Genomic DNA, 27639 nt, shown 5'->3' with positions numbered 1-27639 from the left:
CAGATGTCTCTCGCCGAGTCCTTTAGTGCTTCAGCCAGGCAACATGTTCCAATGGCACAACTTCAGTTTTCTTTTATTTCTATATGATAATTCTGCATTATTAATCGATAAGAACAAGTAATCTTTTATCTTTTATCAGAGACTTGTGATTGCTGGCTCTCCTTAGTTAATCCTTAGCTTTTATTCGTACCTTTTCTTTTTTTTGTGTATTAATTGTTTGCCCGGTGGTCTGTTGAACAGCACAGATGGTTTTCAGTTTAACATTTGCAATAAAACCCCTTATTTACTCTGATTTTGTGAGAGGGCTTGTGTATGTTTCTCCCCACCTGTCACCTAGCAGAGGGGGTCGTAACACATACTGGGATCCATAACACACTCCTTTATAGACGTCTTTTTATTAGATAGGGTTACGACATAAATATATATTCTTAGTTCTTATTTTCTGATTAGATTGTTTTGTGTATATTAATAATAAAGGCCTTTATAAATCCAGACCCAGATGTGAGAAAGAACTAGGTCAGAGGGTGATAGGTGACCTAGCAACAGAGGCTTCAGTAAGGGGAACTTAAGAAACAGGAAGTTTGGTGCAGAGCTGCAGAGTCATATTAGTAAAATACAGGAAACCAGACAGAAAAAGCAGAACTAAGCAGAACTATATATACGTATTTTAGCTTGCAATGCTTTTAGAACTGTGGGTGCGTGCTCGTGTCTACAGTTCTCTGTTTCCAGAAATGTACAATAAAAATGATTTTTTGAGCTTCACCACTGTGAGTTGGAAGTCTTTCTCTCTCGCTAAAAGAATCAAAAGAACCGAAATTTAATAATTGGTGCCTTGACCCGTATTCTTTTACGGCTGAGAGGACAAATTTGGCTTAAGGTGCGATCAGAATTGAGGCGAACAGGAGACCTGTCTAAAAAGATTTAAAGGTAGGCAGAGCCTGTTCAAAAAAAAAAAAAAGCAAATTGTGCAGATTGGATGAATTCTAAATTATCTGGTCACCAAGTTAATGATCCTTACCGTTAAATTGGCTCAGTAGTGGTGAAATTAAAGTAAATTATAAAATCTGTTAAGGATGACATGTCCATGGTGATTTTCGGTAATATGTGATAAATAAAAAGTAAAGTCTAGGGAATATTTGATGAAAACTTATTGTTGTTAATGCTGGGGTGAATTTTAAAGTTGATGTGTTATGTGTGTCAATTGTGTTATCTTAGACAAGGAAAGAGGGTGGGACCCGAGTATCAGATAAATAAACTGGCACTTAGAGTCCACAGTGGTGCTTCTAAAGTTATTTAAATTAATCTAAGACTGGAGTTGAACTCCAGGGGTGCAAAAGGTTCGGGGTTGGTTCCCACACTTCACTGCAGACGCGCGTTAGAGACCTGCGGCAACAGGAGAACCCGGGTGATTCCCGTGACCACTGAGGTCGGTCGTTAATAATCAGTGGTCAAGTACCACTTTTGTTGCACCGATTGAACGACAAAGTGGGGCTTGGGTGTGACCATTTCAACGCGGGTGACCGGTAAAGCTTTAAGTAAAGCTTCAGGCACCAGTAGGATACTGAAACGCTGGTTAAGTGGAGCTTCTGGTCAAGCTGCGGGGAGCGCTTTTAAATAGGGCCTAGAAATTTGACCGCTATTGATGATGGCGTTGTTTGACCAGCAAGGTGGGCGGACCTGGGCCTTAGAGGCTTTTAAAGTAGTCGAAAAGGTAGGAACGCTGGTACCAGGGAAGACGATGTGATGTTGAGTAATGGAAATGTTGAATACTGAGTAATGGAAATGGAAATAATGTATCTTGGCATTTGGTGTCTTTATAAATGTGTGAATGTATAAATGAAGTGTAAAATTGTTTTTGGATGAATGATCAAAAGTGTATATTGTTTTGAAAGTCTAATAGAGAAAAGTGTAGCGTGTCTTTGAGAAGATCTGTTCAATGAGAGAGTGAATTGTGCTAAAATGCCATTGAAAGAATTGTGAATGTGTGTGGAAAAACTGTTAATTGGGCTGAAGATTTGTGCCAAAAGAGCTCTGCTAAGCACCCTGAGGATTTTGATGTGAATGCTTGCAAATGCAAAGAGCTTAGTAGATTTGTGTGTGTGTGTGTGTGTGTGCTGAGGGTGCATTCTTTTTATATTAAAAGTAGTAGTAGTAGAGTTACAGAGGGTATATAGAGTGGGATCATAAAAACAGAGTTTGATTGGGGTGAAAATTATATTAAATAAAGGTCTTAGTGTGTTAATACAGGTGCCCATGGACTTGGCTCAACCTCCAACATGAGTACAGCAGCAAAATGATAGATTAACATAATTGGGACAAAAACAGGCCAGGCTTTGGCTTAAAAATTTTACAGCTTCACCTCTCATCCTGTCCTTATCCTGAGAAGAAGAAGCTTAAAGGAAAGTCAATTTCATGATGAAGACAGAAGAAAAACAGAGCAACACCGTGCACTTGAAGAATTAACAGCAGGCAAAAGACAGTACAACTGACCTAAAACACTGAAGGGTCTAGCAGCATGTATGAATACCACTGATTACAAGCTGGGAAGTGTATCAGTGACATGACTGTGTGAAAGCACTGGATGGGACAGTCTGAGTTTCATATTTGCCATGCTGGGAGTTAAGCTCCAGGAAAAGACTGAAAAGAGGAAGAGAGAAGAAACAGAGAAGAAGAAACAGCTGATTTGGGCCTGTGTTTGCTGGAGATTTGAAGGCCACATAGGCAACTGTGAGAAGAGGGACAAGGACCGGTGAGAGGTGAAGGCTGGACGAGTTAAAGTGAGAGTATAGGAAAATTGGGTTGAAAATTGAAGCTGAACTTGTGGGGTTAAAGAATGTCCAGAGCATCACAACAGAAAGGTAAATCAAAAAAAAAAGAAAAAAGAGAGAGAGATAAAGAAATAAATAAACTAACAATTACAAGAATGAATAGAAAACACACATATACAAATTGTCACATGTGAAATTATTTTTGGAGAGAATCAGGAATCAGGGGCGAAACAGTTTGAATCCATAGCTCAGCGCAAAGATGCATAAATCAATGTGACTAGAAAAACACGTAGATGCAATGAAGACCCGCTTACACTCATGAATGTGAATACATGACATAAATGCTAAATGGTGTAGATTTAACACACTTAAAGGCTGAGGAATAACTCAGGAAGTTGCATGATAATAGAATGACTTTTGTGAAAAGGAAGACGATTCTGGGATGACAAGCTTGAAGTGCTCTCGTGCTGATTCGGTAAAAGAAGTGATTAGTAGAAAAAAAGGAAAATAATTTAATTATGTGGTAATGTTTTGAATATGCATTTCTCTTAACAGGGCAGCTGCTTAAGATATGACTCAAGATGCAAATTAGTTGAATGAGTGGGGACAGGGAATTGCAGAATTTTAAGTTAAAAATTCTGAATGAGATAAAAAAAAAACAGTCTTGGTAGCCGGGGGTCAGTCCGCCAGGGCTTCCGCTCCTGGCCGCCACCCGACACACAAGGCACCCGACCCCTATGGCGCCTCCTGCGGGTGGTGGGCCTGTGGGAGGATGGGCCCATGTCTCCGGCCGGGCCCCATGGACTAAGGCCCTTCCACGAGACGCTCGCCCTCGGGCACCCTCCCCGGACCTGGCTCCAGAGCGGGGCCCCAGTAACCCTATCCCGGGCAGGGTAAACTGTTCCCTCGATGTTCTTTTCATAAAGGTCTTCTGAATCGCTCTTTGTCTGGTCCTTCACCCAGGACCAATTTGCCATGGGAGACCCTACCAGGGGGCAAAAGCCCCCAGACAACATAGCCCCTGGGATCCCTGGGACACACAAACCCCTCCACCACGATAAGGTAGCGATTCAAGGAGGAGAGGTGGGAGGTGTTGCGGGAGTATGGGGTGTCTGGCTCATTGCTACGGGCCATTCGATCCCTATACAACCGTTGCAAGAGCTTGGTTCGCATTGCCGGTAATAAGTCGGACTTGTTCCCGGTGGGTGATGGGCTCCGCCAGGGCTGCCCTTTGTTTCCGGTTCTGTTCATAACTTTTATGGACAGGATTTCTCCGGTTCTGTTCATAACTTTTATGGACAGGATTTCTATGCGCAGCCAAGTGGCGGAGGGCTTTCGCTTTGGTGGCCTCAGAATCTCATCTCTGATTTTTGCGGATGATGTGGTTCTGTTGGCTTCATCGGGTGAGGGCCTCCAGCTCGCACTGGAACGGTTCGCAGCCGAGTGTGAAGCAGCGGGAATGAGGATCAGCACCTCCAAATCAGAGGCCATGGTTCTCAGCCGGAAAAGGGTGGAGTGCCCACTCCGGGTCGGGGATGAGTTCCCAAGTGGAGGAGTTCAAGTATCTCGGGGTCTTGTTCGCGAGTGATGGGAGAAGGGAGCCGGAGATCGACAGACGGATTGGGGCTGCAGCTGCAGTGATGCGGACGCTGCACCGGTCCGTCGTGGTGAAGAGGGAGCTGAGTGTAAAAGCGAAGCTCTCAATTTACCGGTCGATCTACGTCCCTACCCTCACCTATGGCCACGAGCTGTGGGTAGTGACCGAAAGAACGAGATCGCGGATACAAGCAGCGGAAATGGGCGTCCTCCGAAGGGTGGCTGGCCTCTCCCTTAGAGATAGGGTGAGAAGTTCGGCCATCCGGGAGGGGCTCAGAGTAGAGCAGCTGCTGCTCCACATCAAAAGGAGCCAGCTGAGGTGGTTCGGGCATCTGACAAGGATGCCCCCTGGGCGCCTCCTGGGTGAGGTGTTCCAGGCATGTCCCACCGGGAGGAGGCCCCGGGGCAGACCCAGGACACGCTGGAGAGATTATATCTCTCGGCTGGCCTAGGAACGCCTTGGTGTTCCCCCGGATAAGCTGGAGGAGGTGGCTGGGGAGAGGGAGGTCTGGGCCTCTTTGCTTAGGCTGCTGCCCCCGCGACCCGGCCTCGGATAAAGCGGATGAAGATGGATGGATGGATGGATGGATAAAAAAACCCAGCATTCTTAACCTGAAAACAAAAGGGCTGAACTGCTAAAAGCTGATGTTCACACAGAAGCAGTAGGAAAATAGCTGAAAATGTTTTAAATGTAAATTAGAAAAACCTAAGAAATGAGAAGAGAAAATTCAGAGTCAGAAAACATCTGAATGAATATTAAAAGTTCATATTCTTTAAATCACTGAATGACTAAAATGTGATCGCTCCACTTGGATCCACACAGTTTACATCTCTGAGCTTTGAAAGACACGATGTTGGAAAGAGAACAACGATGGTGACGTTTTGAGGATAAAATGATGGCTGTAACACTGTGGACACAGCAGCAGTTGAAAGAGAAGTGTTTAAGATGAATCTTGGCAGAGTGGCAGGCAGAGCTCGTTAAGCAGGCAGGTGTGAGCCTGGTTGCTATAGTGACTGCACCCAATGGCTCCATACACACGGACACAGACATGCACCTCACTTTTGCTGCTTAAAATGAACAGAAAAGTCAGGCCGAAACAAATCGTTCCCAAATGAAAAGTAAAAGTCGTATTGACAAAATTCTTTCACCGTGAGCGACAGCAATGTCCAGTCTACCAAATTCTCAGTTCTGTTTCCCCTCTATGCAAGAGTTGAAGGGAGGGGGCTGTGGATTGGTGACATTTATGAAAGAATCAAAACACCTATTACAATAATAAACACATTAGACGAATGAGGACAGCGATGGCTACGATTTGAGGGTAAAATCATACCTGTAGAGCAAACGCTGTGGACACAGTGGCAGTTTAAAGAGAAGATTTTAAGATTATTTTTTTCCCTCCTCTCACTCTAGCACCAACGTTCCATCCCATACACACCCAGTCATGTCCAAAAGAAGAGGAATCTAATAGTGTTTGAATGGTTTTTCTAAGTTGAACGGTTTTGAAGGAGTTAGATGCCAAAAAATTTACGGAAAAGAAAATAATAATAAAGAATAGAAGAACAATACTGTGAATGCTTTTCAAGCATTCACAGTATGGTGGCGCGACAGTGGCGCGGCTGCCCCTCTGTGGGTCTTCCTTAGTCTCTTGTGTTCTGGGGGCCTCTGGATGTCTGGAGTTTTGATCTCCTCCATACCTGCTTGATACCATAAAGGACAGGGCTGTGGCTCCCCACACTCCCTAGCAGATCATTACATGGAGAAACCTTTGGAATGCAAGCATGCTGATCCACACAGGTATGCACACAGGTGTACACATGGGTGTTCACAGACGCGGACTACAGCTTTCTTGGCTGCTGCCTCAAAGCACACTGTGCGCTGTCTATCTTGCGTGCTGCACAATATCGTTTATTATTTAGTAACTATTGATATCTACTGCTAGCTAGTTTATTGTGATGGTGCTTTTTTTTCTTATTATGTTGCTCTTTGTTGTTTGCTGTCTCTTCTGTTTTTTTTCTCCATACAGGTGACCCAGGTGTTTTTTTTTTTCTCTCTTCCCCCCCTTCTCACCGTCTCTTCTCCCCTTTGGTTTTCTTTCTCTCCCTCTCTTTCTTTCATTCTTTCCCCCTGTCCTATCCCCCAGTCATGTCTGTCCCGTTTGCAACTGAAAATAAAATAAATTCATAATTATAATAAAGGTCAATCAAATGGGCCAATATGGCAAGGCCATGATGATCCACTTGGTAAAATAAATCCGCTTGGCATCTTTCTTGGCCTTAAGACAATCGACAATATATATATATATATATATATATATATATATATATATATATATATATATATATATATATATATATATATATATATATATATATATAGGTACACCAGAGAGATAGAAGGCAGGAGAATAAACCAGCTGTTCTCCACAGAACCAGCAAAGGTGTACTCTCAGTGGCAAGGGAACAATAATAATAAGAGAACAGCACCACCAAGGCTGGAGACGGAGCAATACTGGAAGAGCATATTGGAGAAGGACGCAACCCATAACAATGCTCAGTGGCTAGCAGATCTGAGGGCAGACCACAGCGACCTCCCTGAACAGGGTCCAGTAACCATCACAGTGGCAGATATCCAAGAAAGGGTCTCGAGTATGAAGAGTTGGACAGCACCAGGGCCCGACATGGTTCACTCCTACTGGCTAAAGAAGCTGACTGTACTCCACGAGCGTCTGGCAGCACAAATGAACCAGGTGCTAGTTAACGACAGACACCCGGAATGGCTAACCGAAGGTCGGATGGTCCTGATCCCCAAGGACCCCAAGAAGGGACCGGTCCCCTCCAACTACCGACCAATAACCTGCCTCAGTACTACATGGAAGCTCCTGTCAGGCATCATATCGGCTAAGATGAACAGGCACATGGGTCAATACATGAGTGGGGCACAGAAAGGAATTGGCAAAAATACCACAGGCGCAAAACACCAGCTACTGGTAGAAAGAACAGTCAGCCGAGAATGCAAGACCAGACTGACCAACCTGTGCACTGCCTGGATTGATTACAAGAAGGCCTATGACTCAGTGCCCCACAGCTGGATACTGGAATGCCTAGAATTGTACAAGATCAATGGGACCCTAAGAGCCTTCATCAGGAACTCAATGGGGATGTGTACAACGTACAGCGTACAACACTAGAGGCCAACTCCAAGCCCATAGCACAAGTCACCATCAAGTGCGGGATCTACCAAGGAGATGCTCTGTCCCCACTGCTGTTCTGCATAGGCCTGAACCCCCTCAGTGAGATCATTAACAAGACTGGCTACGGATACCGACTACGGAACGGAGCAGTTGTCAGCCACCTCCTGTACATGGATGACATCAAGCTGTATGCCAAGAGTGAACGAGAGATCGACTCACTGATCCACACTACCAGGCTATACAGCAATGACATTGGAATGTCGTTCGGACTGGAGAAGTGTAGTCGGATGGTAACAAAGAGAGGGAAGGTAGTCAGAACTGAGGGGAGTGAACTACCAGAAGGCAACATTGCAGACATAGAGGACAGTTACAAGTACCTGGGGATCCCGCAGGCAAATGGGAACCATGAAGAGGCCGCTAGAAAGGCTGCAACCACCAAGTACCTGCAGAGGGTCAGACAAGTCCTGAGGAGTCAGCTGAATGGTAAGAACAAGATCCGGGCCATCAACACGTACGCCCTGCTCGTGATCAGGTACCCTGCTGGGGTAATAGGCTGGCCAAAGGAGGAGATAGAAGCCACTGACATAAAGACAAGAAAGCTCCTTACCATGCATGGAGGGTTTCACCCCAAGTCCAGCACCCTGAGGCTGTACGCTAAGCGGAAGGAAGGGGGCCGGGGACTGGTGAGTGTCAGCACCACAGTCCAGGATGAGACAAGGAACATCCAAGAATACATTGGGAAGATGGCCCCAACTGACCGAGTGCTCAGTGAATACCTCAGGCAGCAGAAACCCAAGAAAGAGGAGGGAGACGAGGAACCATCATGGAAGGACAGGCCCCTGCACGGTATGTACCACCGGCAGATAGAGGAGGTGGCTGATATCCAGAAATCCTACCAGTGGCTGGACAAAGCTGGACTGAAAGACATCACAGAGGCACTAATCATGGCAGCACAAGAACAAGCTCTGAGTACAAGATCCATAGAGGCTGAGGTCTATCACACCAGGCAAGACCCCAGGTGCAGGCTGTGTAAAGATGCCCCAGAGACAATCCAGCACATAACAGCAGGGTGCAAGATGCTAGCAGGCAAGGCATACATGGAACGCCATAACCAGGTGGCCGGCATAGTGTACAGGAACATCTGTGCCGAGTATAACCTGGAAGTCCCGAGGTCAAAATGGGAGATCTCTGTCCAGAAGAGCGCAGTCCTGGGAACAGCTAAGATACTGCGCAGGACCCTCAAGCTCCCAGGCCTCTGGTAGAGGACCCGAGCTTGAAGGATAAACCGCCCGCAGGGACGTGCTGGGTGGTTTTATATATATATGTATTTAGTCAGTTAACTGGTAAATCTCTTTTTTTCTTTTACTACATCTTATTATTATTTTGCTCGTTACTATTTTTCTATAAATTTTTTATTCTTTTATTTTATTTTATTATTATTTTGCTACTATACCATTCTGCTGAGTGACTGTCTTCTGCTCGTCAAATATATTTCATTGCGATGTTGACCCTGTGCTAACTTGCATATGACAAATAAAACTGACAACTGAAACTGAAAAAGGCATATCTCTTTTGAGCCAACCATCCCTTTAACACTAACTAGTAATGACTTCATGATCTTCTTCACAAATAAAATTCTTATTAGAGAAGAAATTCCCAATAATCATCCCACAGATGTAATATTATCTACAGCTTCTCTTAGTACCATTGATGTTAAGTTAGACTCTTTTTCTCCAATTGATCTTTCTGAGTTAACTTCAATAATTACTTCCTCCAAACCATCAACGTGTCTTTTAGACCCCATTCCTACAAAACTGCTCAAAGAAGTCCTGCCATTAAATAATTCTTCGAACTCAAATATGATCAACCTATCTCTAATAATCGGCTATGTACCACAGGCCTTCAAGCTGGCTGTAGTTAAACCTTTACTCAAAAAGCATCTCTAGACCCAGCAGTCTTAGCTAATTATAGGCCAATCTCCAACCTTCCTTTCATATCAAACATCCTTGAAAGAGTAGTTGTCAAACAGCTAACAGATCATCTGCAGAGGAATGGCTTATTCGAAGAGTTTCAGTCAGGTTTCAGAGCTCAGCACAGCACAGAAACAGCTTTAGTGAAGGTTACAAATGATCTTCTTATGGCCTCTGAAAGTGGACTCATCTCTGTGCTTGTCCTGCTAGACCTCAGTGCAGCATTCGATACTGTTGACCATAATATCCTATTAGAGCGATTAGAACATGCTGTAGGTATTACAGGTACTGCACTGCAGTGGTTTGTATCATATCTATCTAATAGACTCCAGTTTGTGCATGTAAATGGAGAGTCCTCTTCACACACTGAGGTTAATTATGGAGTTCCACAGGGTTCAGTGCTAGGACCAATTCTGTTTACATTATACATGCTTCCCTTAGGCAGTATCATTAGAAGACATAGCATACATTTTCACTGCTATGCAGATGACACCCAGCTCTATCTGTCCATGAAGCCAGATAACACACCAATTAGTTAAACTGCAGGAATGTCTTAAAGACATAAAGACCTGGATGGCCGCTAACTTTCTGCTTCTTAATTCAGATAAAACTGAGGTTATTGTACTCGGCCCTGAAAATCTTAGAAATATGGTATCTAACCAGACTCTTACTCTGGATGGCATTACCTTGGCCTCCAGTAACACTGTGAGGAACCTTGGAGTCATTTTTGACCAGGACATGTCCTTCAACGCACATATTAAACAAATATGTAAGACTGCGTTCTTCCATTTGTGCAACATCTCTAAAATTAGAAATATCCTGTCTCAGAGTGACGCAGAAAAACTAGTTCATGCATTTATTACTTCCAGGCTGGACGACTGTAATTCATTATTATCAGGAAGTCCAAAAAACTCGCTGAAAAGTCTTCAGCTGATCCAAAATGCTGCAGCAAGAGTCCTGACAGGGACTAGAAAGAGAGAGCATATTTCTCCTGTTTTGGCTTCCTGTTAAATCCAGAATTCAAAATCCTGCTCCTCACATACAAGGTCTTAAATAATCAGGCCCCATCTTATCTTAATGACCTTGTAGTACCATATCACCCTATTAGAGCACTTCGCTCTCGCTCTGCAGGCCTACTTGTTGTTCCTAGAGTATTTAAAAGTAGAATGGGAGGCAGAGCCTTCAGTTTTCAGGCCCCTCTTCTGTGGAACCAGCTTCCAGTTTGGATTCAGGAGACAGACACTATCTCTACTTTCAAGATTAGGCTTCAAACTTTCCTTTTTGCTAAAGCATATAGTTAGGGCTGGACCAGGTGACCCTGAATCCTCCCTTAGTTATGCTGCAATAGATGTAGGCTGCCGGGGGATTCCCATGATGCAATGAGTTTTTTCTTTCCAGTCACCTTTCTCACTCACTATGTATTAACAGACCTCTCTGCATTGAATCATATCTGTTATTAACCTCTGTCTCTCTTCCACAGCATGTCTTTATCCTGTCTTCCTTCTCTCACCCCAACAGGTCGCAGCAGATGGCCCCGCCCCTCCCTGAGCGTGGTTCTGTTGGAGGTTTCTTCCTGTTAAAGGGAGTTTTTCCTTCCCACTGTCGCCAAAGTGCTGCTCATAGGGGGTCATATGATTGTTGGGTTTTTCTCTGTATCTATGAAACGCCTTGAGGCGACTTTTGTTGTGATTTGGCGCTATATAAATAAAATTGAATTGAAAATTGAATTGAAAAAAATATCATTAGAGAATCACAGAAGGAAGACGAGTACAGGTGAGCAGGTAAAAAAAATCTGTTGACCTGAAAGAAGAGTTGAACAGTTAAAACAGTATCTTGGTTGAGTCATCTTTTGAACAGTTAATGGAGGAGTAGTAAGCAGATTTTGTTTGATTAATACACTCCTTATAAAACATAGTATGATTATTAAACATTTCCTTGTGGATATTCAGAGCAGTTTTCTTATAAAGGCGTTCAAGTCGTCGTCCTTTTGCTTTCAGGAGCCTGAGTTCAGCTGTGAACCAGGGTGCTGACTGAGAGAATGATACAGATATGGTTTTGAGTGGGGCAACAGAGTTTAGACTATTGAGACTAGAGTTATAATAGGAAACCAAGTCTTCTTGGGTGAGCAGGTTATGAAAATGCAAATGACTAGAGAAAGCAAAAGATAGAGTATCAGGATTGATTTTCTTAATATTCCGAAAAGAAATGGTACGATCGTTCTTAGTTATAGAAAAGGTCATTTTGACATTGAAAGAAAGAAGCAAGTGATCAGAAATTAGCAGTTCATCAGCTTTGCAGTTAAAAGGAGTAAGTCTGGAGCAACAAACTACGTCCAAAGTATGGCCCTTAGTATGAGTAGGAAAGTTAATGTGTTGTTTAAAGCCAATACTATCGAGGCAGGATGAGAAGTCTTTGGTGAGAGGATGATCACTGTTATCCATATGAATATTTAAGTCTCCCAGGAGTTTTATATTAGGGGAAACAGTAGCTATGTGAGTCGGCAGATCAACAAAGTAACTTATGAAGACAGAATTAGACTTTGGAGGGCGGTAAATAACAGCCATGACAGTTGGAACAGGTCCTGAGAGTTGACAAACAATGGATTCAAAGGAACTGTAGACATGTACAGACAACAGCGTGACTTTCCAGTTCTCGCGATAGATTACCGCGAGACCTCCACCACGGCCGGACTTACGAGGTTCGCAGGTGTAAACAAACCCCGGGGGGGTGGAGTCGTTGAGCGACGAAAAGTCATTGGGCTGTTGCCACATCTCGGTCAAACAGAGAAAGTCAAACTTATGATCTGTGAGTAGATCCAGAATTAGATGACCTGTGCTCGTAAGCGAGCGGATGTTAAGGAGGCCAAAATTGACGTCGGTGCTGTCAGACTGGACAGAGGTGTTAGTCGACCTGGGCAGGCTGGCTAAAACACTGTGATCAACAGCCCTGTCGAAGTTTAGTGGAGGACGACGAGAAGTGGACCAGAGGGTCTGTATTGGCTTAGAGTCGTCATGGTGGAAATTCCGACGAGAGCCCCGGTGAATGTACTTTCGGCGAGGGAGGAAGGCGAAATCTGTGTGGAGATGAAGCGGCGGTGGAGAAGCCAGGTGAAAGCGGAGACGGAGAAGCTCGTCAGCTGAGTATTGGTAAAGTCCAGCACTAGGTGGGTAGACCAATGACATAAAAATCCAGACCATACGAGCAAGACACAGATCCTGCTAGGCCACATCACGAACAGTCAGATAAGCCAAACAGTCAGGTGTACGGATCCAAGGGAGAAAACGGCCAAACAAACAGGCAGATGGACTACACCCAAAATACTCAGGCACTTGCAAAATTCACTAGATGACCAGTAAGATGTATCAAAGAATATATGAATAAATAATAATAAATAACAAATATGAATAATATATGAATAAAATATAAAAAGATACCAGGGAGTAGCGGCAGCAAGCCGTGCCAGCGTTCACTCAACTGGAAACCTGAGGATCAGCAATATGTAGCCTATTGGCTAGATCAGGGGTGCCCAATCCCGGTCCTCGAGAGCTACCATCCTGCAGCTTTTAGATGCATCCTTGTTCCCACACACCTGAATCAAATGAATGGCTTGTTATCAGGCCTTTGCCAAACATGATGGCATGCTGAAGAGATCAAACCATTTGATTCAGCTGTGTTGGAGTAGGGATGCATCTAAAAGCTGCAGGATAGTAGCTCTCGAGGACCGGGATTGGGCACCCCTGGGCTAGATGATACAGTTATAATGGCAGTTTGGCTGGAAATGGAGGGAGAAGACTGTATGCCTTACTCTCGTGGTGCAATCGCATTGTTTCCTATTTGTTTTAAAAAGACATACTAAAACTGCAATCCAGTTATTCACAATACAATTCAATTTGGAGACAGATGGTGAAAGAGTATAGTCTCAGAGCATTCCCATTTTGACACCTCCATCCATCCATCCATCTTCATCCGCTTTATCCGAGGCCGGGTCACGGGGGCAGCAGCCTAAGCAAAGAGGCCCAGACCTCCCTCTCCCCAGCCACCTCCTCCAGCTTATCCGGGGGAACACCAAGGCGTTCCCAGGCCAGCCGAGAGATATAATCTCTCCAGCGTGTCCTGGGTCTGCCCCGGGGCCTCCTCCCGGTGGGACATGCCTGGAACACCTCACCCAGGAGGCGCCCAGGGGGCATCCTTGTCAGATGCCCGAACCACCTCAGCTGGCTCCTTTCGATGTGGAGCAGCAGCTGCTCTACTCTGAGCCCCTCCCGGATGGCCGAACTTCTCACCCTATCTCTAAGGGAGAGGCCAGCCACCCTTCGGAGGAAGCTCATTTCTGCCGCTTGTATCCGCGATCTCGTTCTTTCGGTCACTACCCAAAGCTCGTGGCCATAGGTGAGGGTAGGGACGTAGATCGACCGGTAAATTGAGAGCTTCGCTTTTACACTCAGCTCCCTCTTCACCACGACGGACCGGTGCAGCGTCCGCATTACTGCAGCTGCAGCCCCAATCCGTCTGTCGATCTCCGGCTCCCTTCTCCCATCACTCGCGAACAAGACCCCGAGATACTTGAACTCCTCCACTTGGGGCAGGAACTCATCCCCGACCCGGAGTGGGCACTCCACCCTTTTCCGGCTGAGAACCATGGCCTCAGATTTGGAGGTGCTGATCCTCATTCCCGCTGCTTCACACTCGGCTGCGAACCGTTCTGACACCTATTTTGACACCTATTACAGCTAATCCTGCATTTACACCCTCCATTTTAGATGGGACATTTGATTGCTGAAAGGAAATGTGGTTGCAAAATGTGGTACACCTGTATTTCCAGGGGTTCTTCACTTCATTTCAACAGCTTAAGGAGAAGTACAACTTATTAGCCTCTGATTTCTTTAGATACCTTCAAATAATGAGTTATGCAAGGTCCCAACTCCAAAAATTTGAGTCTGCAACTGCAGGTAAGCTTGATCAATGCCTGGTGGATTGTATAAAAGAAAAGCATGCTGTTGGTTTTATATATGAGATATTACAGTCACTGTGACAGAAGGATACGGGTAAAATAAAATCAGCTTGGGAAAAGGTAAGAGGCTCGGAAATTCAGAATGATATCTGGGCTAAAGGGCTACATTATGTTAATTCCTGCTCTATCAACGCGCAACAAAGGTTAATTCAGTTTAAAATTATTCACAAATTGCACTACTCAAAGACAAGATTACATGAGATATTTCCTGAAACGTCACCAATTTGTGATAAATGTCAATGTGCAGAAGCTGATCTGCTTAAAAGTGTTGTAATGTGTACCAAGTTACAATGTTTTGGGGTTTCTTTTTTTCCAAACTTTTTGATGTGCAATTAGACCCTGACCCCATTTTGATTCTTATTGGACTGTCGGAACAATCTAAAAAACTTAAGCGTGCACAGACTTCCCTCCTGTCCTATGGCCTAATGTTTGCAAAGAGACTGATTTTCCTGCTATGGAGGGGATAGGAAGTGCCCTCTCTGAAAACCTTGATTTCAGGACTGACAGATACTCTTAATCTGGAAAGGATCTGCCTATTATAAATGACAAACTGGACGACTTGGATCAGATTTGGAGGCCACTCATTGAGTATCTGGAAATTATGAACAAAAGAGAGTTTATGTGATCTTCACCATAGGTTAAAACAAGCTGATAGCACTCTGGGATAAGGGAATGGTGTGGGGAGGGAGGGGTGGGTTGTCCCCCCCCCCTTGTTTTTTGGTCACCCTTTTTGGTACTTTCCACTGTCTTGTTTGCTTTAATAGTTAATTATATGTTATTGACTGGAAACAGGCAATTTGGATTTTGCATCAATCCTGCTTATTACAGAGAAACTACCATGTGTGTTTCTATGTAATAATCAAAAGTTTTAAACACAACAGTTACATTCTGTATTATTGCATTATGTATTATATGGTAACAATATACAAACATGCTAAAACATCAGCCAGTAGCACCTTATTATTGTAATGAGATTATTCCAAGTAAAACTGTATAAACATGTAAAGATACAAACTCACAGACATTATTTCCCTATTTCACACAGGTTATCATATTGTTACCCAAGTATTACGATACTCTTACTAACTGCTTTTACCTCGTGGACATCTCTTTATTTACACATTATTACTCCGAGTATTTGGGTCCAGTTACATCAATTTCCATGTAATGTTACTCAACTGTAACCACTGTTATTCCTACGAATTTCAAATAGGAGGCATCAATAGTGTGGAACAAAAGTAAGAAAGAAAAAGGTTTTATAAAGACTGGCACTGCTGTATTTTATTACTGTTGGAGATGTTGTGGTACCTGTTTCTCTTATCTTCTTTATAATCAAGTTGGTGACCTTCATCACATCATCAGTATATGTCTCCATGATCAAATCCACTGTCTCCAGTTCATCTGCTGTCTCCAGTTGGGACTGTTTGATGGCTGGAAAACCACCAAGTACCTGAGGATCCTGAAGACACCTGTGGAAGGCTTTCAGCTTCTCCTGACCCAACTCCTCCAAAATATCCAGCAGCTGTTCATCTACAGACGTCTCCATCTTTCTCTATAAAAACAGGAGAGGACATTTTCAATGCAAAGGCCAACATGGAATAGTGTGTCCCATGTGACTCATCAACAGTTTTCACACATTACACCCTGGTCTGTTTCTGATATGTGATTTATGACCCTGTGTTTTTAATCCTCAGTTCACCATCATATTTTAACACAGCAGGAAGATACAATGGTCTCTGTCAGGACCCTGGAAACAATCACACAAAAAAAACTATTATAAAAAAATGGCCCTCTATTTGTTTTTGTTGTTATCATAAAATAGTTTTACGTGCTGACAGGTTGCTTCGTATTTGTGTATGGAGTAGCATGCCCGCATGAGTCCTCAGCACAACAATAATTTTACACGATTGTAAAGTTTATGCTTGTAGATCAGAATCAGAATCAGAATCAGAATACTTTATTGATCCCTGGGGGAAATTATTTTTTTGTTACAGTGCTCCATTATAAACCAACATAAACCAAACATTAAGACAAGACAGACAATACGCTAACTAAGAATAGCACAATATATACATATATATATATATACACTCAACAAAAATATAAACGCAACACCTTTGTTACTGCTCCCATTCCCCATGGGATGGACGTAGAGACCTAAAATTCATTCCAGATACACAATATAACCATCCCTCCCAAACAGTGGTCACAAATCAGTCCAAATGTGTGGTAGTGGGCACATCTGCTATATTGAGATAATCCATCCCACCTCACAGGTGTGCCACATCAGGATGCTGATCTGACATCATGAGTAGTGCACAGGTGTACCTCAGACTGCCCACAACAAAAGGCCACCCAGGAATGTGCAGTTTTGTCTCACAGCAAAATGCCACAGATGCCACAAGCAATGAGGGAGCGTGCAACTGGCATGCTGACAGCAGGAATGTCAACCAGATCTGTCGCCCGTGCATTGAATGTTCATTTCTCAACCATAAGCCGTCTCCACAGGCGTTTCAGAGAATATGGCAGCACATCCAACCGGCCTCACAACCGCAGACCTCGTGTAACCACACCAGCCCAGGACCTCCACATCCAGCAGGTTCACCTCCAAGATCGTCTGAGACCAGCCACCCAGACAGCTGCTGGAACAATTGGTTTGCACAACCAAACAATTTCTGCACAAACTGTCAGAAACCGTCTCAGGGACGATCAACTGCATGCCCGTCGTCCTCATCGGGGTCTTGACCTGACTCCAGCTCGTCGCCGTAACAGACTTGTGTGGGCAAATGCTCACATTCGATGGCGTCTGGCACGTTGGAGAGGTGTGCGCTTCACGGATGAATCATGGTTCACATTGTTCAGGGCAGATGGCAGCTGAGAATGTCCCAGTTCTTGCATGGCCAGCATACTCACCGGACATGTCACCCATTGAGCATGTTCGGGATGTGCTTGACCGGCGTATACGACAGCGTGTACCAGTTCCCACGAATATCCAACAACCTCGCACAGCCATTGAAGTGGAGTGGACCAACATTCCACAGGCCACAATTGACAATCTGATAGACTCCATGCGACGATGTGTTGCACTGCATGAGGCAAATGGTGGTCACACCAGATACTGACCGGTTCTGGGTCCCCAGACCCCCAATAGTGCAAAAAACTGCACATTCTAGGGTGGCCTTTTGTTGTGGGCAGTCTGAAGTACACCTGTGCACTACTCATGATGTCAGATCAGCATCCTGATGTGGCACACCTGTGAGGTGGGATGGATTATCTCAATATAGCAGATGTGCCCACTACCACACATTTGGACTGATTTGTGACCACTGTTTGGGAGGGATGGTTATATTGTGTATCTGGAATGAATTTTAGGTCTCTACGTCCATCCCATGGGGAATGGGAGCAGTAACAAAGGTGTTGCGTTTATATTTTTGTTGAGTGTATATACATAAGTCACTCATTAAAAGATCATGTCATATACAATTTCAACTCTACATGACGTCTCAATTTTTATTCTGCTTTTGAACCATCATCTAAACATTTCTGATAGAGACAGGCAGCAAACATCAGCAGCAGTGATTAATGGCCTCACAGTGCCCTGTAGAGAAACGGAGGTGTAATATATCACACACTGTACCAGAGGGAGAAGCTGTGTGGATTTCGGTTAACTGGTGAGTCTAAACTGGCTGCTGATGTGAGCGAGATGAGTGCTCAAAGTGTTCAGGATAAAGTGCTGTACTGTATGAATGTGGACTGTGATCAAAGTGCTCTGAGAGGTTAGAAAGAATTGCTCTGTGTGAATTGAAGTACATTATAGTATATTACAAATATGTACAAAGTCCTCTGTAAAACCTTCAAGGTGTAAAGAAGGTGAGGTGAAGGTGTAAAGATCAGGACAAATTCTCCACAAACACAAATCTTATGATGCATTTGTCTTATATGTGTTTTTAGAATGTGATGTCTGAGAGCTGCAGTGGTTCTGATAAAGCGTGAGCAGTCTGAGATGTCAGTGAGCAGTAACAAGGAGAAAATGTTTGCTGCCTGTTGAACAGAAACACTTTCCTAGACAATTGAAAGCTGAATGATCAGAGAGACTTACAGCAGTGACGCTGAGCCCTGGTTCTCCTCACAGATCCAAGAGTTCACAGAGTGGAGCTGAAGACTTCACTTCACCTGAGCTGGATCACCTCACCGGCAAACACTGACACAATAAGTCTCAGAACTTCCTGTCGAGCACAGCTGGCTCCACCTCAGCCTCTAAAACCTGAATGTTGACTTCTTGGAACAAGCTGGTTTGATCTGTTTGTGTTTCCAGTTAAAGGGAGGGACAGTGTCACTTACACACTTAAAACTGTTTCATAAAACACTTGTGAACAAACACTGGAAGAAGACATCCAAAATCCAGCACTTGGGATCTGTTGTGGTACAAGTACTGCACCACCACTGAGTTAGTGTTTGTATAAATGTGGTGAAGCAAAGCCAAAAAGAAAACCCCACCATCGTAAAAATACTTATTGGATAAATAATGAAAGAATCAGCACAACATACCAAAGAAAGAAAAATGAGGTCAGGGCCTCAGACAGAAATGATAAAGATATAAAACATGACAGTTGTATATGAACACAGGTCTGAACAGGTTGGTCCTGATCTGCTCATTAAAATCTGCATTATCTCGCTTTTTAATCTTTAATCACTGGTGAAATAAAGCTGCTTTGTTTGATGATGATTGATGTGGTTGTGTTTCCTGCTTTCAGTCTTCCAAGGAAATTTTCAGACTAGAAATACTAGAAACCGCCTGCAACACAGTTTCAGTTGGCAGCGCCCCTGCTCTTTGTGAAGCAACAACAACATGTTATTTAACAGATCTGTAAAAAGACTAACACAAACCAAGAGTTTAACTTCAAAACTGAATTAAACACATTTTAATTCGGACTTTTCAAAGGTGTCAGGGTTACTTTGTCCATAGTTTAAAACATATTTCCATTCTTCTTTATCTATCCTGGGAGTTTCTGCAAAACCTGAATGAGCAGAGGAATGTTCAGTTACAGCTCCAGGCTTCTCAGCTTTAACCCCTGCATGAGTGACAGTCAAGTATCACTCCTCAGGCTCCTTTCAGACTACGTGGCTTGCTCAAACTGAAAGAAGTCAACTTGTTGGTGCAAAAAGGTGATTAGCTGAAAACTTGGCATGTCTCAAAATGGTGTGCAGTGTGTCCTTAAAGATCTGAGAAAGAAAAGAATAGAGTAAAATAGCTTTTTATCGTCATTTACAAATACAATGAAATTTTGAGTGCTCCACACCAACTGTGCCAGGATAGAATATAAATATTAGAAAGCTCTGCTGACAATGACACACCCGTTTTCACCCCTGGGCCCGTGTGATTAGGCAGAGGATCAATAGTGGCTCCACAACCCTCTTAGGGACACTCCCAACAGGCCTTAAAAATCTGGAACTCTCCACCAAATGTTCTCAGAAATGAAGAAGCTTCTCAGACAAAAATTAATGACGTTCAGTCTTTTCCTTCCAAGCTCCTGAGATCACCATGACCTGGGTGACTGAGAACCACAGACATCAATAAAACCACACATGAGTGATGGTAACTGGTAAATATTAACGTTTAATAAGTTGAGTTCATGTTTTTATCAGTTTCCAATACTGTTCCTCTGATTCAGGATTATGTGTGTGCATTGCCGACACGGTCGTTATCATCCTACAGTCCTCTAGACACACTCAAAACTGTTAAGGGTAGCTGCACACCAGAGGTGTGAAGTATCCATACATTCATCCATCCATCAATCTTCTTCTGCTTTAACCAGGGCCAGGTAGCAGGGGCAGCAGCCTAAGCAGAAAACCCCAGACCTCCCTCTCCCTAGCCACCTCCTCCAGTTTATCTGGGGGAACACCAAGGCGTTCCCAGGCCAGCTGAGAGATATAATCTCTCCAGCGTGTCCTAGATCTGCCCTGGGGGCGCCCAGGAGGAACTCTTGTCAGATGCCCAAACTACTTCAACTGGCTCACCCTTTAGAGGAAGCGCATTTCCGCCGCTTGTATCGGCGATTTCATTCTTTCGGGCACTACCCACAGCTTGTGACCTGAGGGTAGGGACAAAGATTGACCACTAAATTGAGAGCTTTGCTTTTATGCTCAGCTCCCTCTTCACCACGATGGACCGGTGCAGCGTCCGCATCGCTGCAGCTGCAGCACCAATCCGTCTGTCGATCTCCCGCTCCCTTCTCCCATCACTCCTGAACAAGACCCAGAGATACTTGAACTCCTCCACTTGGGGCAGGAACTCGTCCCTGACCCGGAGTGGGCACTCCACCCTTTTCCGGCTGAGAACCAAGGCCTCAGATTTGGAGGTGTTGATCATCATTCCTGCTGCTTGACATGTTCGAATATGGTGTTCGTTATCACCAAACTGAGGTTTGCACAGAAGTCCAATAACAAAACACCGTTCAGGTTCAGATTAAGGAGGACGTTCCTCCCAATCACGCCCCTCCAGGTCTCGCTGTCACACACGTGAGCATTGAAGTTTCCCAGTAGGACGACAGAGTCTCAAGGCGAAGCACCCTTCCAGCACCCCAGCTGGTGCTGGGTACTCTGAACTGCTCCTCGGCGCGTAAGCACAGATGACAATCAGGACTCATTCCCTGTTACCTGAAGGCGCAGGGAACAAACCCTCTCATCCACCGAGAAGAACCCCAACGTACAGGCAGCAAGCCGAGGCGATACCAAGATACCCACACCAGCCCGCCGCCTCTCACCAGGGGCAACTCAGACAGAGTCCAGCCCCTCTCCAGGAGACTGGGTCCAGAGCCCAAGCCATGCGTTGAGGTGCGCCTGACTATATCTAGCCGGTACCTCTTAACCTCACGCACTAACTCAGGCTCCTTGCCCGCCAGAGAGGTGACATTCCATGTCCCAATTGCCAGTCTTGGTAGCCGTTAAGACGTTAATCCTACCGTAAAACAATAAGACAAGGTACGACCTCTCTCATGCTCCCAGGATGTGGGGGTGAACACCCTAGAGTGTTACAGACCTCCTAGGATGAGACATTCCTTCAATGTGCCACCAACTATATACTTCTACACACAAATGATTACATGCAGCATTCTACCATATGCAAACTTATATCACTAAAAGATTATACTGACTACTAAATACAATTTTCCATTGACAGAAATCTTCCCAAATTTCTCCTCCTGACTGTATCTAATAAAGTATGTCCATTCTAACTGAGAGTTGCTGTGTTACCTTTGTTATAAACTTGCATTTTATGTGTTTTTTTTTTGTGCAATTGTTTATGTTAATTGACCAATCCATGCTGCGATCGGTGCGTGGTTATACAGCTCCAAAGTGACTGGTTCCAGCTGGAGAACCCGCCTATTAAATGGAGGCAGAAGCACTGCAGCAAGAGAGATCTCCATCATTTGCTAAGAATCTTGGAGGCTCTTAATCATGTCACTCAGGGGCGTGAAATTCATCATCACAGCTGTAACACGATTACGTGACCGTAGTGGTAGAGGAAGACCACTGGCTGTTCTGGAGTGTGGATCAAAGAAACTATATTTGCCTAATGTGGATCTGAACACTGCGATACACAATCCACTCATGATCAGCAAGGCATACTGCACATCTGACAACAGGCAGCTCAGTCCAGCTTCTAAGCTGAGAAAGGTATCTACTGCTTCCTCTGGAGGTTCTCCAAATGCCCCATACCGGGAAACCTACAAGCATCAACTTTGTCTGGCAGCTCATCGGTTGCCAAATGAATACTGTCAGGGAATCTTTTCCTGGCCTCTTTGTACATCACATCACCTTTATCCAAGACCAGATGAAGGTCAGCTGTAGTCATGTTTTCATTCTCATGAAGGAAAGCAAGAAATGTGAGTGAGTTACATGTGCACTCACTGTTTCTGGAGTCTCCATATTTGGGATGAGCCTGGCTGTGAGATGCACAGACATGTGTTACAGAGGGCTGGTTTTCAATGTTCACTCTTTCTGCATGAGATGGTCCTGCCACATCACTGTGATGGCCTATTTTCACAAAATCAGCATAACCCACCTTGTCTCTGCAGCGCAGGCACCTGAAGGTCTGGCCCTTGCCTCAAACACCAGAAAGAAGTAAACCCATACTCAGCATGGATAGCAGCTTATGTCTAGCATGCGCGCCCAACAAAAGTGTTAGCGGGATTAACTGATTAACTGCTTTTCTGTAGACTTTCAGACTCACTTTGGCCATTAAGCTGACAAAGGGACCCAATGCAGTGATGGAGGAGAGATTGGTTTGCAAGAAGTTATGTTGCATGGTCGTATATATCATAAGTGGAAGATGAAAAGGGAAAAATAGCGAATGAAAGGATACCTAAAAACGGGAGGAGGGATCCTTGTCCGATAAGATGAGTCCGATATGCATTGGGGCTCTTCTTTCTACTGCTTCTTTCCTGTCTGTAATTTGTGTGTGTTTCTGTCTGTGCTTTAATGCTCTTCACCCTGGGGTTTCTATGCTTTTTGTTTGTTTTGCTTGCTTTTAATGTTATTTCTGCTTTTACATGTACTGTTCTGCTGTTTGTATGACACTGTGTAATAAATAACTGATAACAACTCCAGAAAAGGCCTGAAATACATCACCAATTACAAAGGCAATGGGATAAATACGGATATATGGACATCTCATTAGCAGAGAAACTTAAGCCTGCGCCGACCAGCTGACTCCTGTGTTCACCAGAGGATTCAACCTCTCCCTGTCACAAGCCACTGTCCCTCACTGCCTGACATCATCACCAATAGTCCCAGTCCCCAAGTCCACCATCATCAGCAGCCTCAGCTGCTTCTCCACCCGTGACCATCACATAAACAGCCTGTTACCATGGCAACACCTCAGCTCACCATCATGTCATCAGACATTAATTTCATATCATAATAGTAATAAACTGACGAATGATTTCAGTTTGTAATCTGATAACAATAAATAACTTATAATAATTTAACTGAAACAATAACGCAGCTTTGGTTTTACTCTGACTGTGCTTTTATTTTGAAACATCAGGGGTTGTGTCCATGGAAACAGTAGCTCATGCATCCTAACGCTGCTGTTGGCTGGACCTGGCTACAGCATCACCTCCACCTCACCACCTAACAGCCAATCAGCTACTGGTTGATGATGTCATTCAGGCTGATTGGACGTACAGGAGCTGACAGGTGTGTGTGTGTTCATGTGTGGAGGTCAAAGGTCACAGACTAGTTGCAGTCACACACAGCCTCACCTGTCATTTATGTGTGGACGAGAAAAACGGAGAAAACGCAGCGTCAAAGGTGTGCGCCTTTTTTGACGTCACACTGTGCGCCACGTTATTGTTTCGGTGAAATGAATTTCTACAATACTGTTAATTCTACTCTCTGCAGTGTTTAAATGCTTACATATACACACAGTTACTGTCCGTCCACACATACGACTCGGTTCTGCTTCTATGCCCCAGCTTTGTTTACTTTTTCCCACCGAGGCTTCTAGATTGGCCAACATTTCTGCACGGTTAGGAATATATCGCCACCTGTTGCTGTGGCATGTTCATAGCAGCGTTTTCCTTCATTTCTGCCTTTATGTGTGGACGGATTATTTTTTAAAACGGAAAATCTCCGTTTTAAAAAATACCCGTGTACGTGTGGACGTAGCCTTAGACTGAAGCCAGATTCAAACGGAAACAGCCTCAAAGACTCAGAGAGAGCGCTGCTCCATCTCTGGACCCAAAATATATGTTCCACCACTATGCTGCAATGCATCTTGGGATAGGGTGGGCCTACCTGTGCTTCAAATCCAGGGAGAAGGAGGACAGGTTTGTGGGAGCCTGGGAGTCTGGACGGCCTTCGTGGCCTCGCTGTGATGTCATGGACCTTCAGAGGAAGCAGAAGCTGAATTCAAACACACCTGCTGACTTCCTGTGTTCTGCTCTGACAGCTGCCATGTGTCACAGCCTGGATAATAAAGCCATCAAACTTCACTCAGCTCCAGTAACACCATCAGTGTTTGATGTCCACAGGATTCATCAGCTTTAACCATGATAGAAGCAGGAAGTTAAGATGAAGATGATCAACCACACTGAGCGACACACTGCGAGCAGGTTCGCAGAGATCTGAGCAAGAGCGAATGAAAAAACTGAGCGAGAGGGGCTGTTATTAAACGAATGAAGTCGTCACCTCCCAGCTTCAGTCAGACTGGTTCACCTGTCCTCACACCAGTCACACCACTGGCTGAGAACATGGATAATGTGACTTGGAGCTCTTTTGGTTCAGAGACAGCAAGCAGTTAGGCAAAGAGAGAAGAGCTCAGCCTGTGGGATTCACTGAAAGATGTCATAGAAATGCTCAGCACCATCCACAAACATTTGCATTATTTGCAAAGAACATGGAGAACATCGATGCATGAACGCAGCAGTACTCGTGTATATTAGGAAAACAACATTTACAGCTACATTTACCAGAGGACCACAGACCCACGCAGTAAACACAAGAGAGATAAACATGTTCGTGAACACAGGTTTGTTCTTAGAGATTTATGACTTAATGCCAAACTATTCTGTTTGGACATCAGCGTGTCATTGCTCAGTGCAACACAATGCAGATCATGCAGTTTAACAGCATTTGACACATTTCTGGATATAAACATGTTTCAGGCTGAAAAGTCCTTCAATGTTGACACTAGATCATCTTTTCTACTCTTATGTCCACTGGAGTGGGTTCAGTCTGTCAGGTGTTATCTAATGATCTACCAACCAAGTTAATCATCCTGTCATGAGATTTGGTTCCATCAGACAGAAATGGATGAACCAGTGTTGATGTTTGGTTTCAGACTGATGGCACAATGATTGTGAGCATGGATGCCGACTTTGGCCTTGTAAGAAAAAGAAGAAGTATTACTGAGCGCTTGGATGGAAACATCATGTTTGTAAGAGACAAAGATGTAGAGGAATATCTGCTGTCTCATCCTGAGAGCTCCAAACCAGCTGAGCTGAGGAAATGTTGAAGGAAACTTCATGTCACTGCTCCATCACTAGTGAGGCGCTCTCCTAAATAAGTCATAGTTTTAAATGGACTGGTTATATAAGAAACAACATTTGAAGTATTTGTGATGGAAACAGATGTTTTTGAATGTGCAGATGTTGAGTGTTGCCCCCCCCCCCCACACACACACACACCTATTTTTTTTTTATTTTAAAGAAAATTTCTGTCATGTTAAAGTTATTATGGGTGATTGAGGACTACTATTTCCTTTTGTAATTAGGACTGCAGCAACTCTGAAGCTGGAAATTTACTTCAGTCACAAAACCAGCAGAAAAAACTAGATGTAACTGGTGTAACTGGTGTAACTGGTGTATTTGGAGCCTCCTGTCGTCATGAAATTCCCTTGATGTTTTTGAACATGATTCATGGAGAACGCTGAGTTGTTAATCAATGCTTAAGTCACTAACCTACAGTCAACAATGTCACCAAATGTTTCCCAAAATATTATTTCTCTTATCGACTCGAAACCATTGAGATGATCTGTTTTAAACAGGCGAGCAGATCCAGTGTCATCAGTGAGCTGGTGAAAAGATACCAGGACAAGAACATCAAGCTGAATTTCATATACGACACTGTGTGCTGTCCTCACATATACATGTGAGTATCTTCTTTTACTATATGACACAAGAACAACATTTTCTGTTTATAAAACTGTGTTTGGTGTTTATCAGACAAATGCAGGAGGAACACCTCCAGGTGTTTCCCTGGCTGTCCATGTTTATGGACATAAACTGGTGAATGTACACCAACTGACACACATGTCATCCTAAGCACATGCACACACTATTCAGTCCATACTTTGATACACTCTTGTACAGTAAACAGCAAATATGTGTTAATCAGAAATCATGTAGAGCACACGAAGGCTTCCTGGGTTTGGGCTGAACGATGGAGAAGGCATGGAGAGGTTCTGCTCCTTCCTCAGAAGATCTGCACGAGTCACAAACAGATGACTCCATCACATCGACTGGACCTTCTGACTGATGCACTATTGCATTATGGGAGGAGGAAGTCATTGGATCTAGGTCTACATATTTCTGTATTAGTAGTTAAAATGACTCATTTCGATTCAAACTGAGAGAGCTGACAGTTCCTACTGATAGAAGTGCAGCTCCTTCAGAGATGGGACAAAGAGGAGAAGGTCACCAGTCTGCTGAGGAGGAGATTTCTGCCGTCCTGAAAGAGTCCCCGAGTAACCCGACTTTAATGGACCGTATGCTTGTAGTCGCAAGTGAATCTTTTCTCCCCATGTTTGTCCAAGTGACTATTTCAGAACAAGACATCCAACAGTGGATGGAAAGAGAGACAGAAGCTGCCAAACATGCACTTTTGAAAACAAGACCCAAAGGTTTGTTGCTTTGGCCTGATTTGTTTCTTATTGGGTATTCAGGAAGCTGACAGTAGCTGCTTCCTGTCTTTAGACTATGTTCCCAGATGGAAGAGGAAGTATGTCATGAAACTGGTCGGGCATTGCACAGCTACAAGCATTTCACCTCCTGTCATACTGTGTATGGTTTTGTGTGTGTGATAAATAAAATTTGAATTTAAAACTGGTTCAACCAGCTCAGGTAGGATTGAATTCAACTATATTTAGTGTTTTGTTGATAGAATTTCCAACAGTAAGAGTTCAAATGTTAGCAAACATACAGGTTAACAGCTGTGCTTAGTTATGTCGACTATATGATGGTAAAACCTTGCTGTCAGTTTTACATGTGTGTTTTTAAATGTAGATCCCTGAATCACGAGTCATCCACTGCAGACCAAACACAGGAAGTTAACGTGTTAATGTTACCATTTCCAATCATGGTGCCCTTCATCTAATCTGGAAGTGTTTGTTTTGGGGCGGTGTTGTTCTTCCTATTGTGTTTAGGCCAGAGATGCTCTTCAAACAACTGACAGACATGCCCACATTACAAGAAGATGGTGTGAGTCTGATTTGATGTTCCAGTCAATGCTGAGAGACCTTGACAAGGAAGCCAGAGGTCAGCTGATGATGCGAGCAGGAAATGAAGAAGGAAGAAGGATCGCTCTACTTAATCTCAAGC

General features: G+C 44.1%; 1 protein-coding gene and 1 pseudogene across 1 annotated transcript in view; one reads left to right on the top strand and one right to left on the bottom strand.

Moving 5' to 3' along the window:
* LOC146672902 (protein NLRC3-like) overlaps window positions 1-18785 on the bottom strand; it is a 43352-nt gene extending 24567 nt beyond the window's left edge. The window contains exons 1-2 of the mRNA XM_085401455.1: window positions 18636-18785; window positions 15845-16088 (exon numbers count right to left, since the gene is read on the bottom strand). Of these exons, the coding sequence (XP_085257581.1) occupies window positions 15845-16082 (238 nt within the window). The 5' untranslated portion in view covers window positions 16083-16088; window positions 18636-18785. The remainder of the gene's footprint in view (window positions 1-15844; window positions 16089-18635) is intronic.
* A 5932-nt stretch (window positions 18786-24717) lies between these two features.
* Window positions 24718-25981, top strand: LOC146672901 (uncharacterized; annotated as a pseudogene).
* The last annotated feature ends 1658 nt before the right edge of the window (window positions 25982-27639 follow it).

Source organism: Rhamphochromis longiceps, linkage group LG3 (genome assembly GCF_057381845.1).
Source record: "Rhamphochromis longiceps isolate RC_006_pf linkage group LG3, R_longiceps_female_GT1.1, whole genome shotgun sequence".
Lineage (NCBI taxonomy): Eukaryota > Metazoa > Chordata > Actinopteri > Cichliformes > Cichlidae > Rhamphochromis > Rhamphochromis longiceps.
The sequence above is the reverse complement of the archived record's forward strand: the minus strand, read 5'-3'. Positions and strand labels throughout refer to the sequence as shown.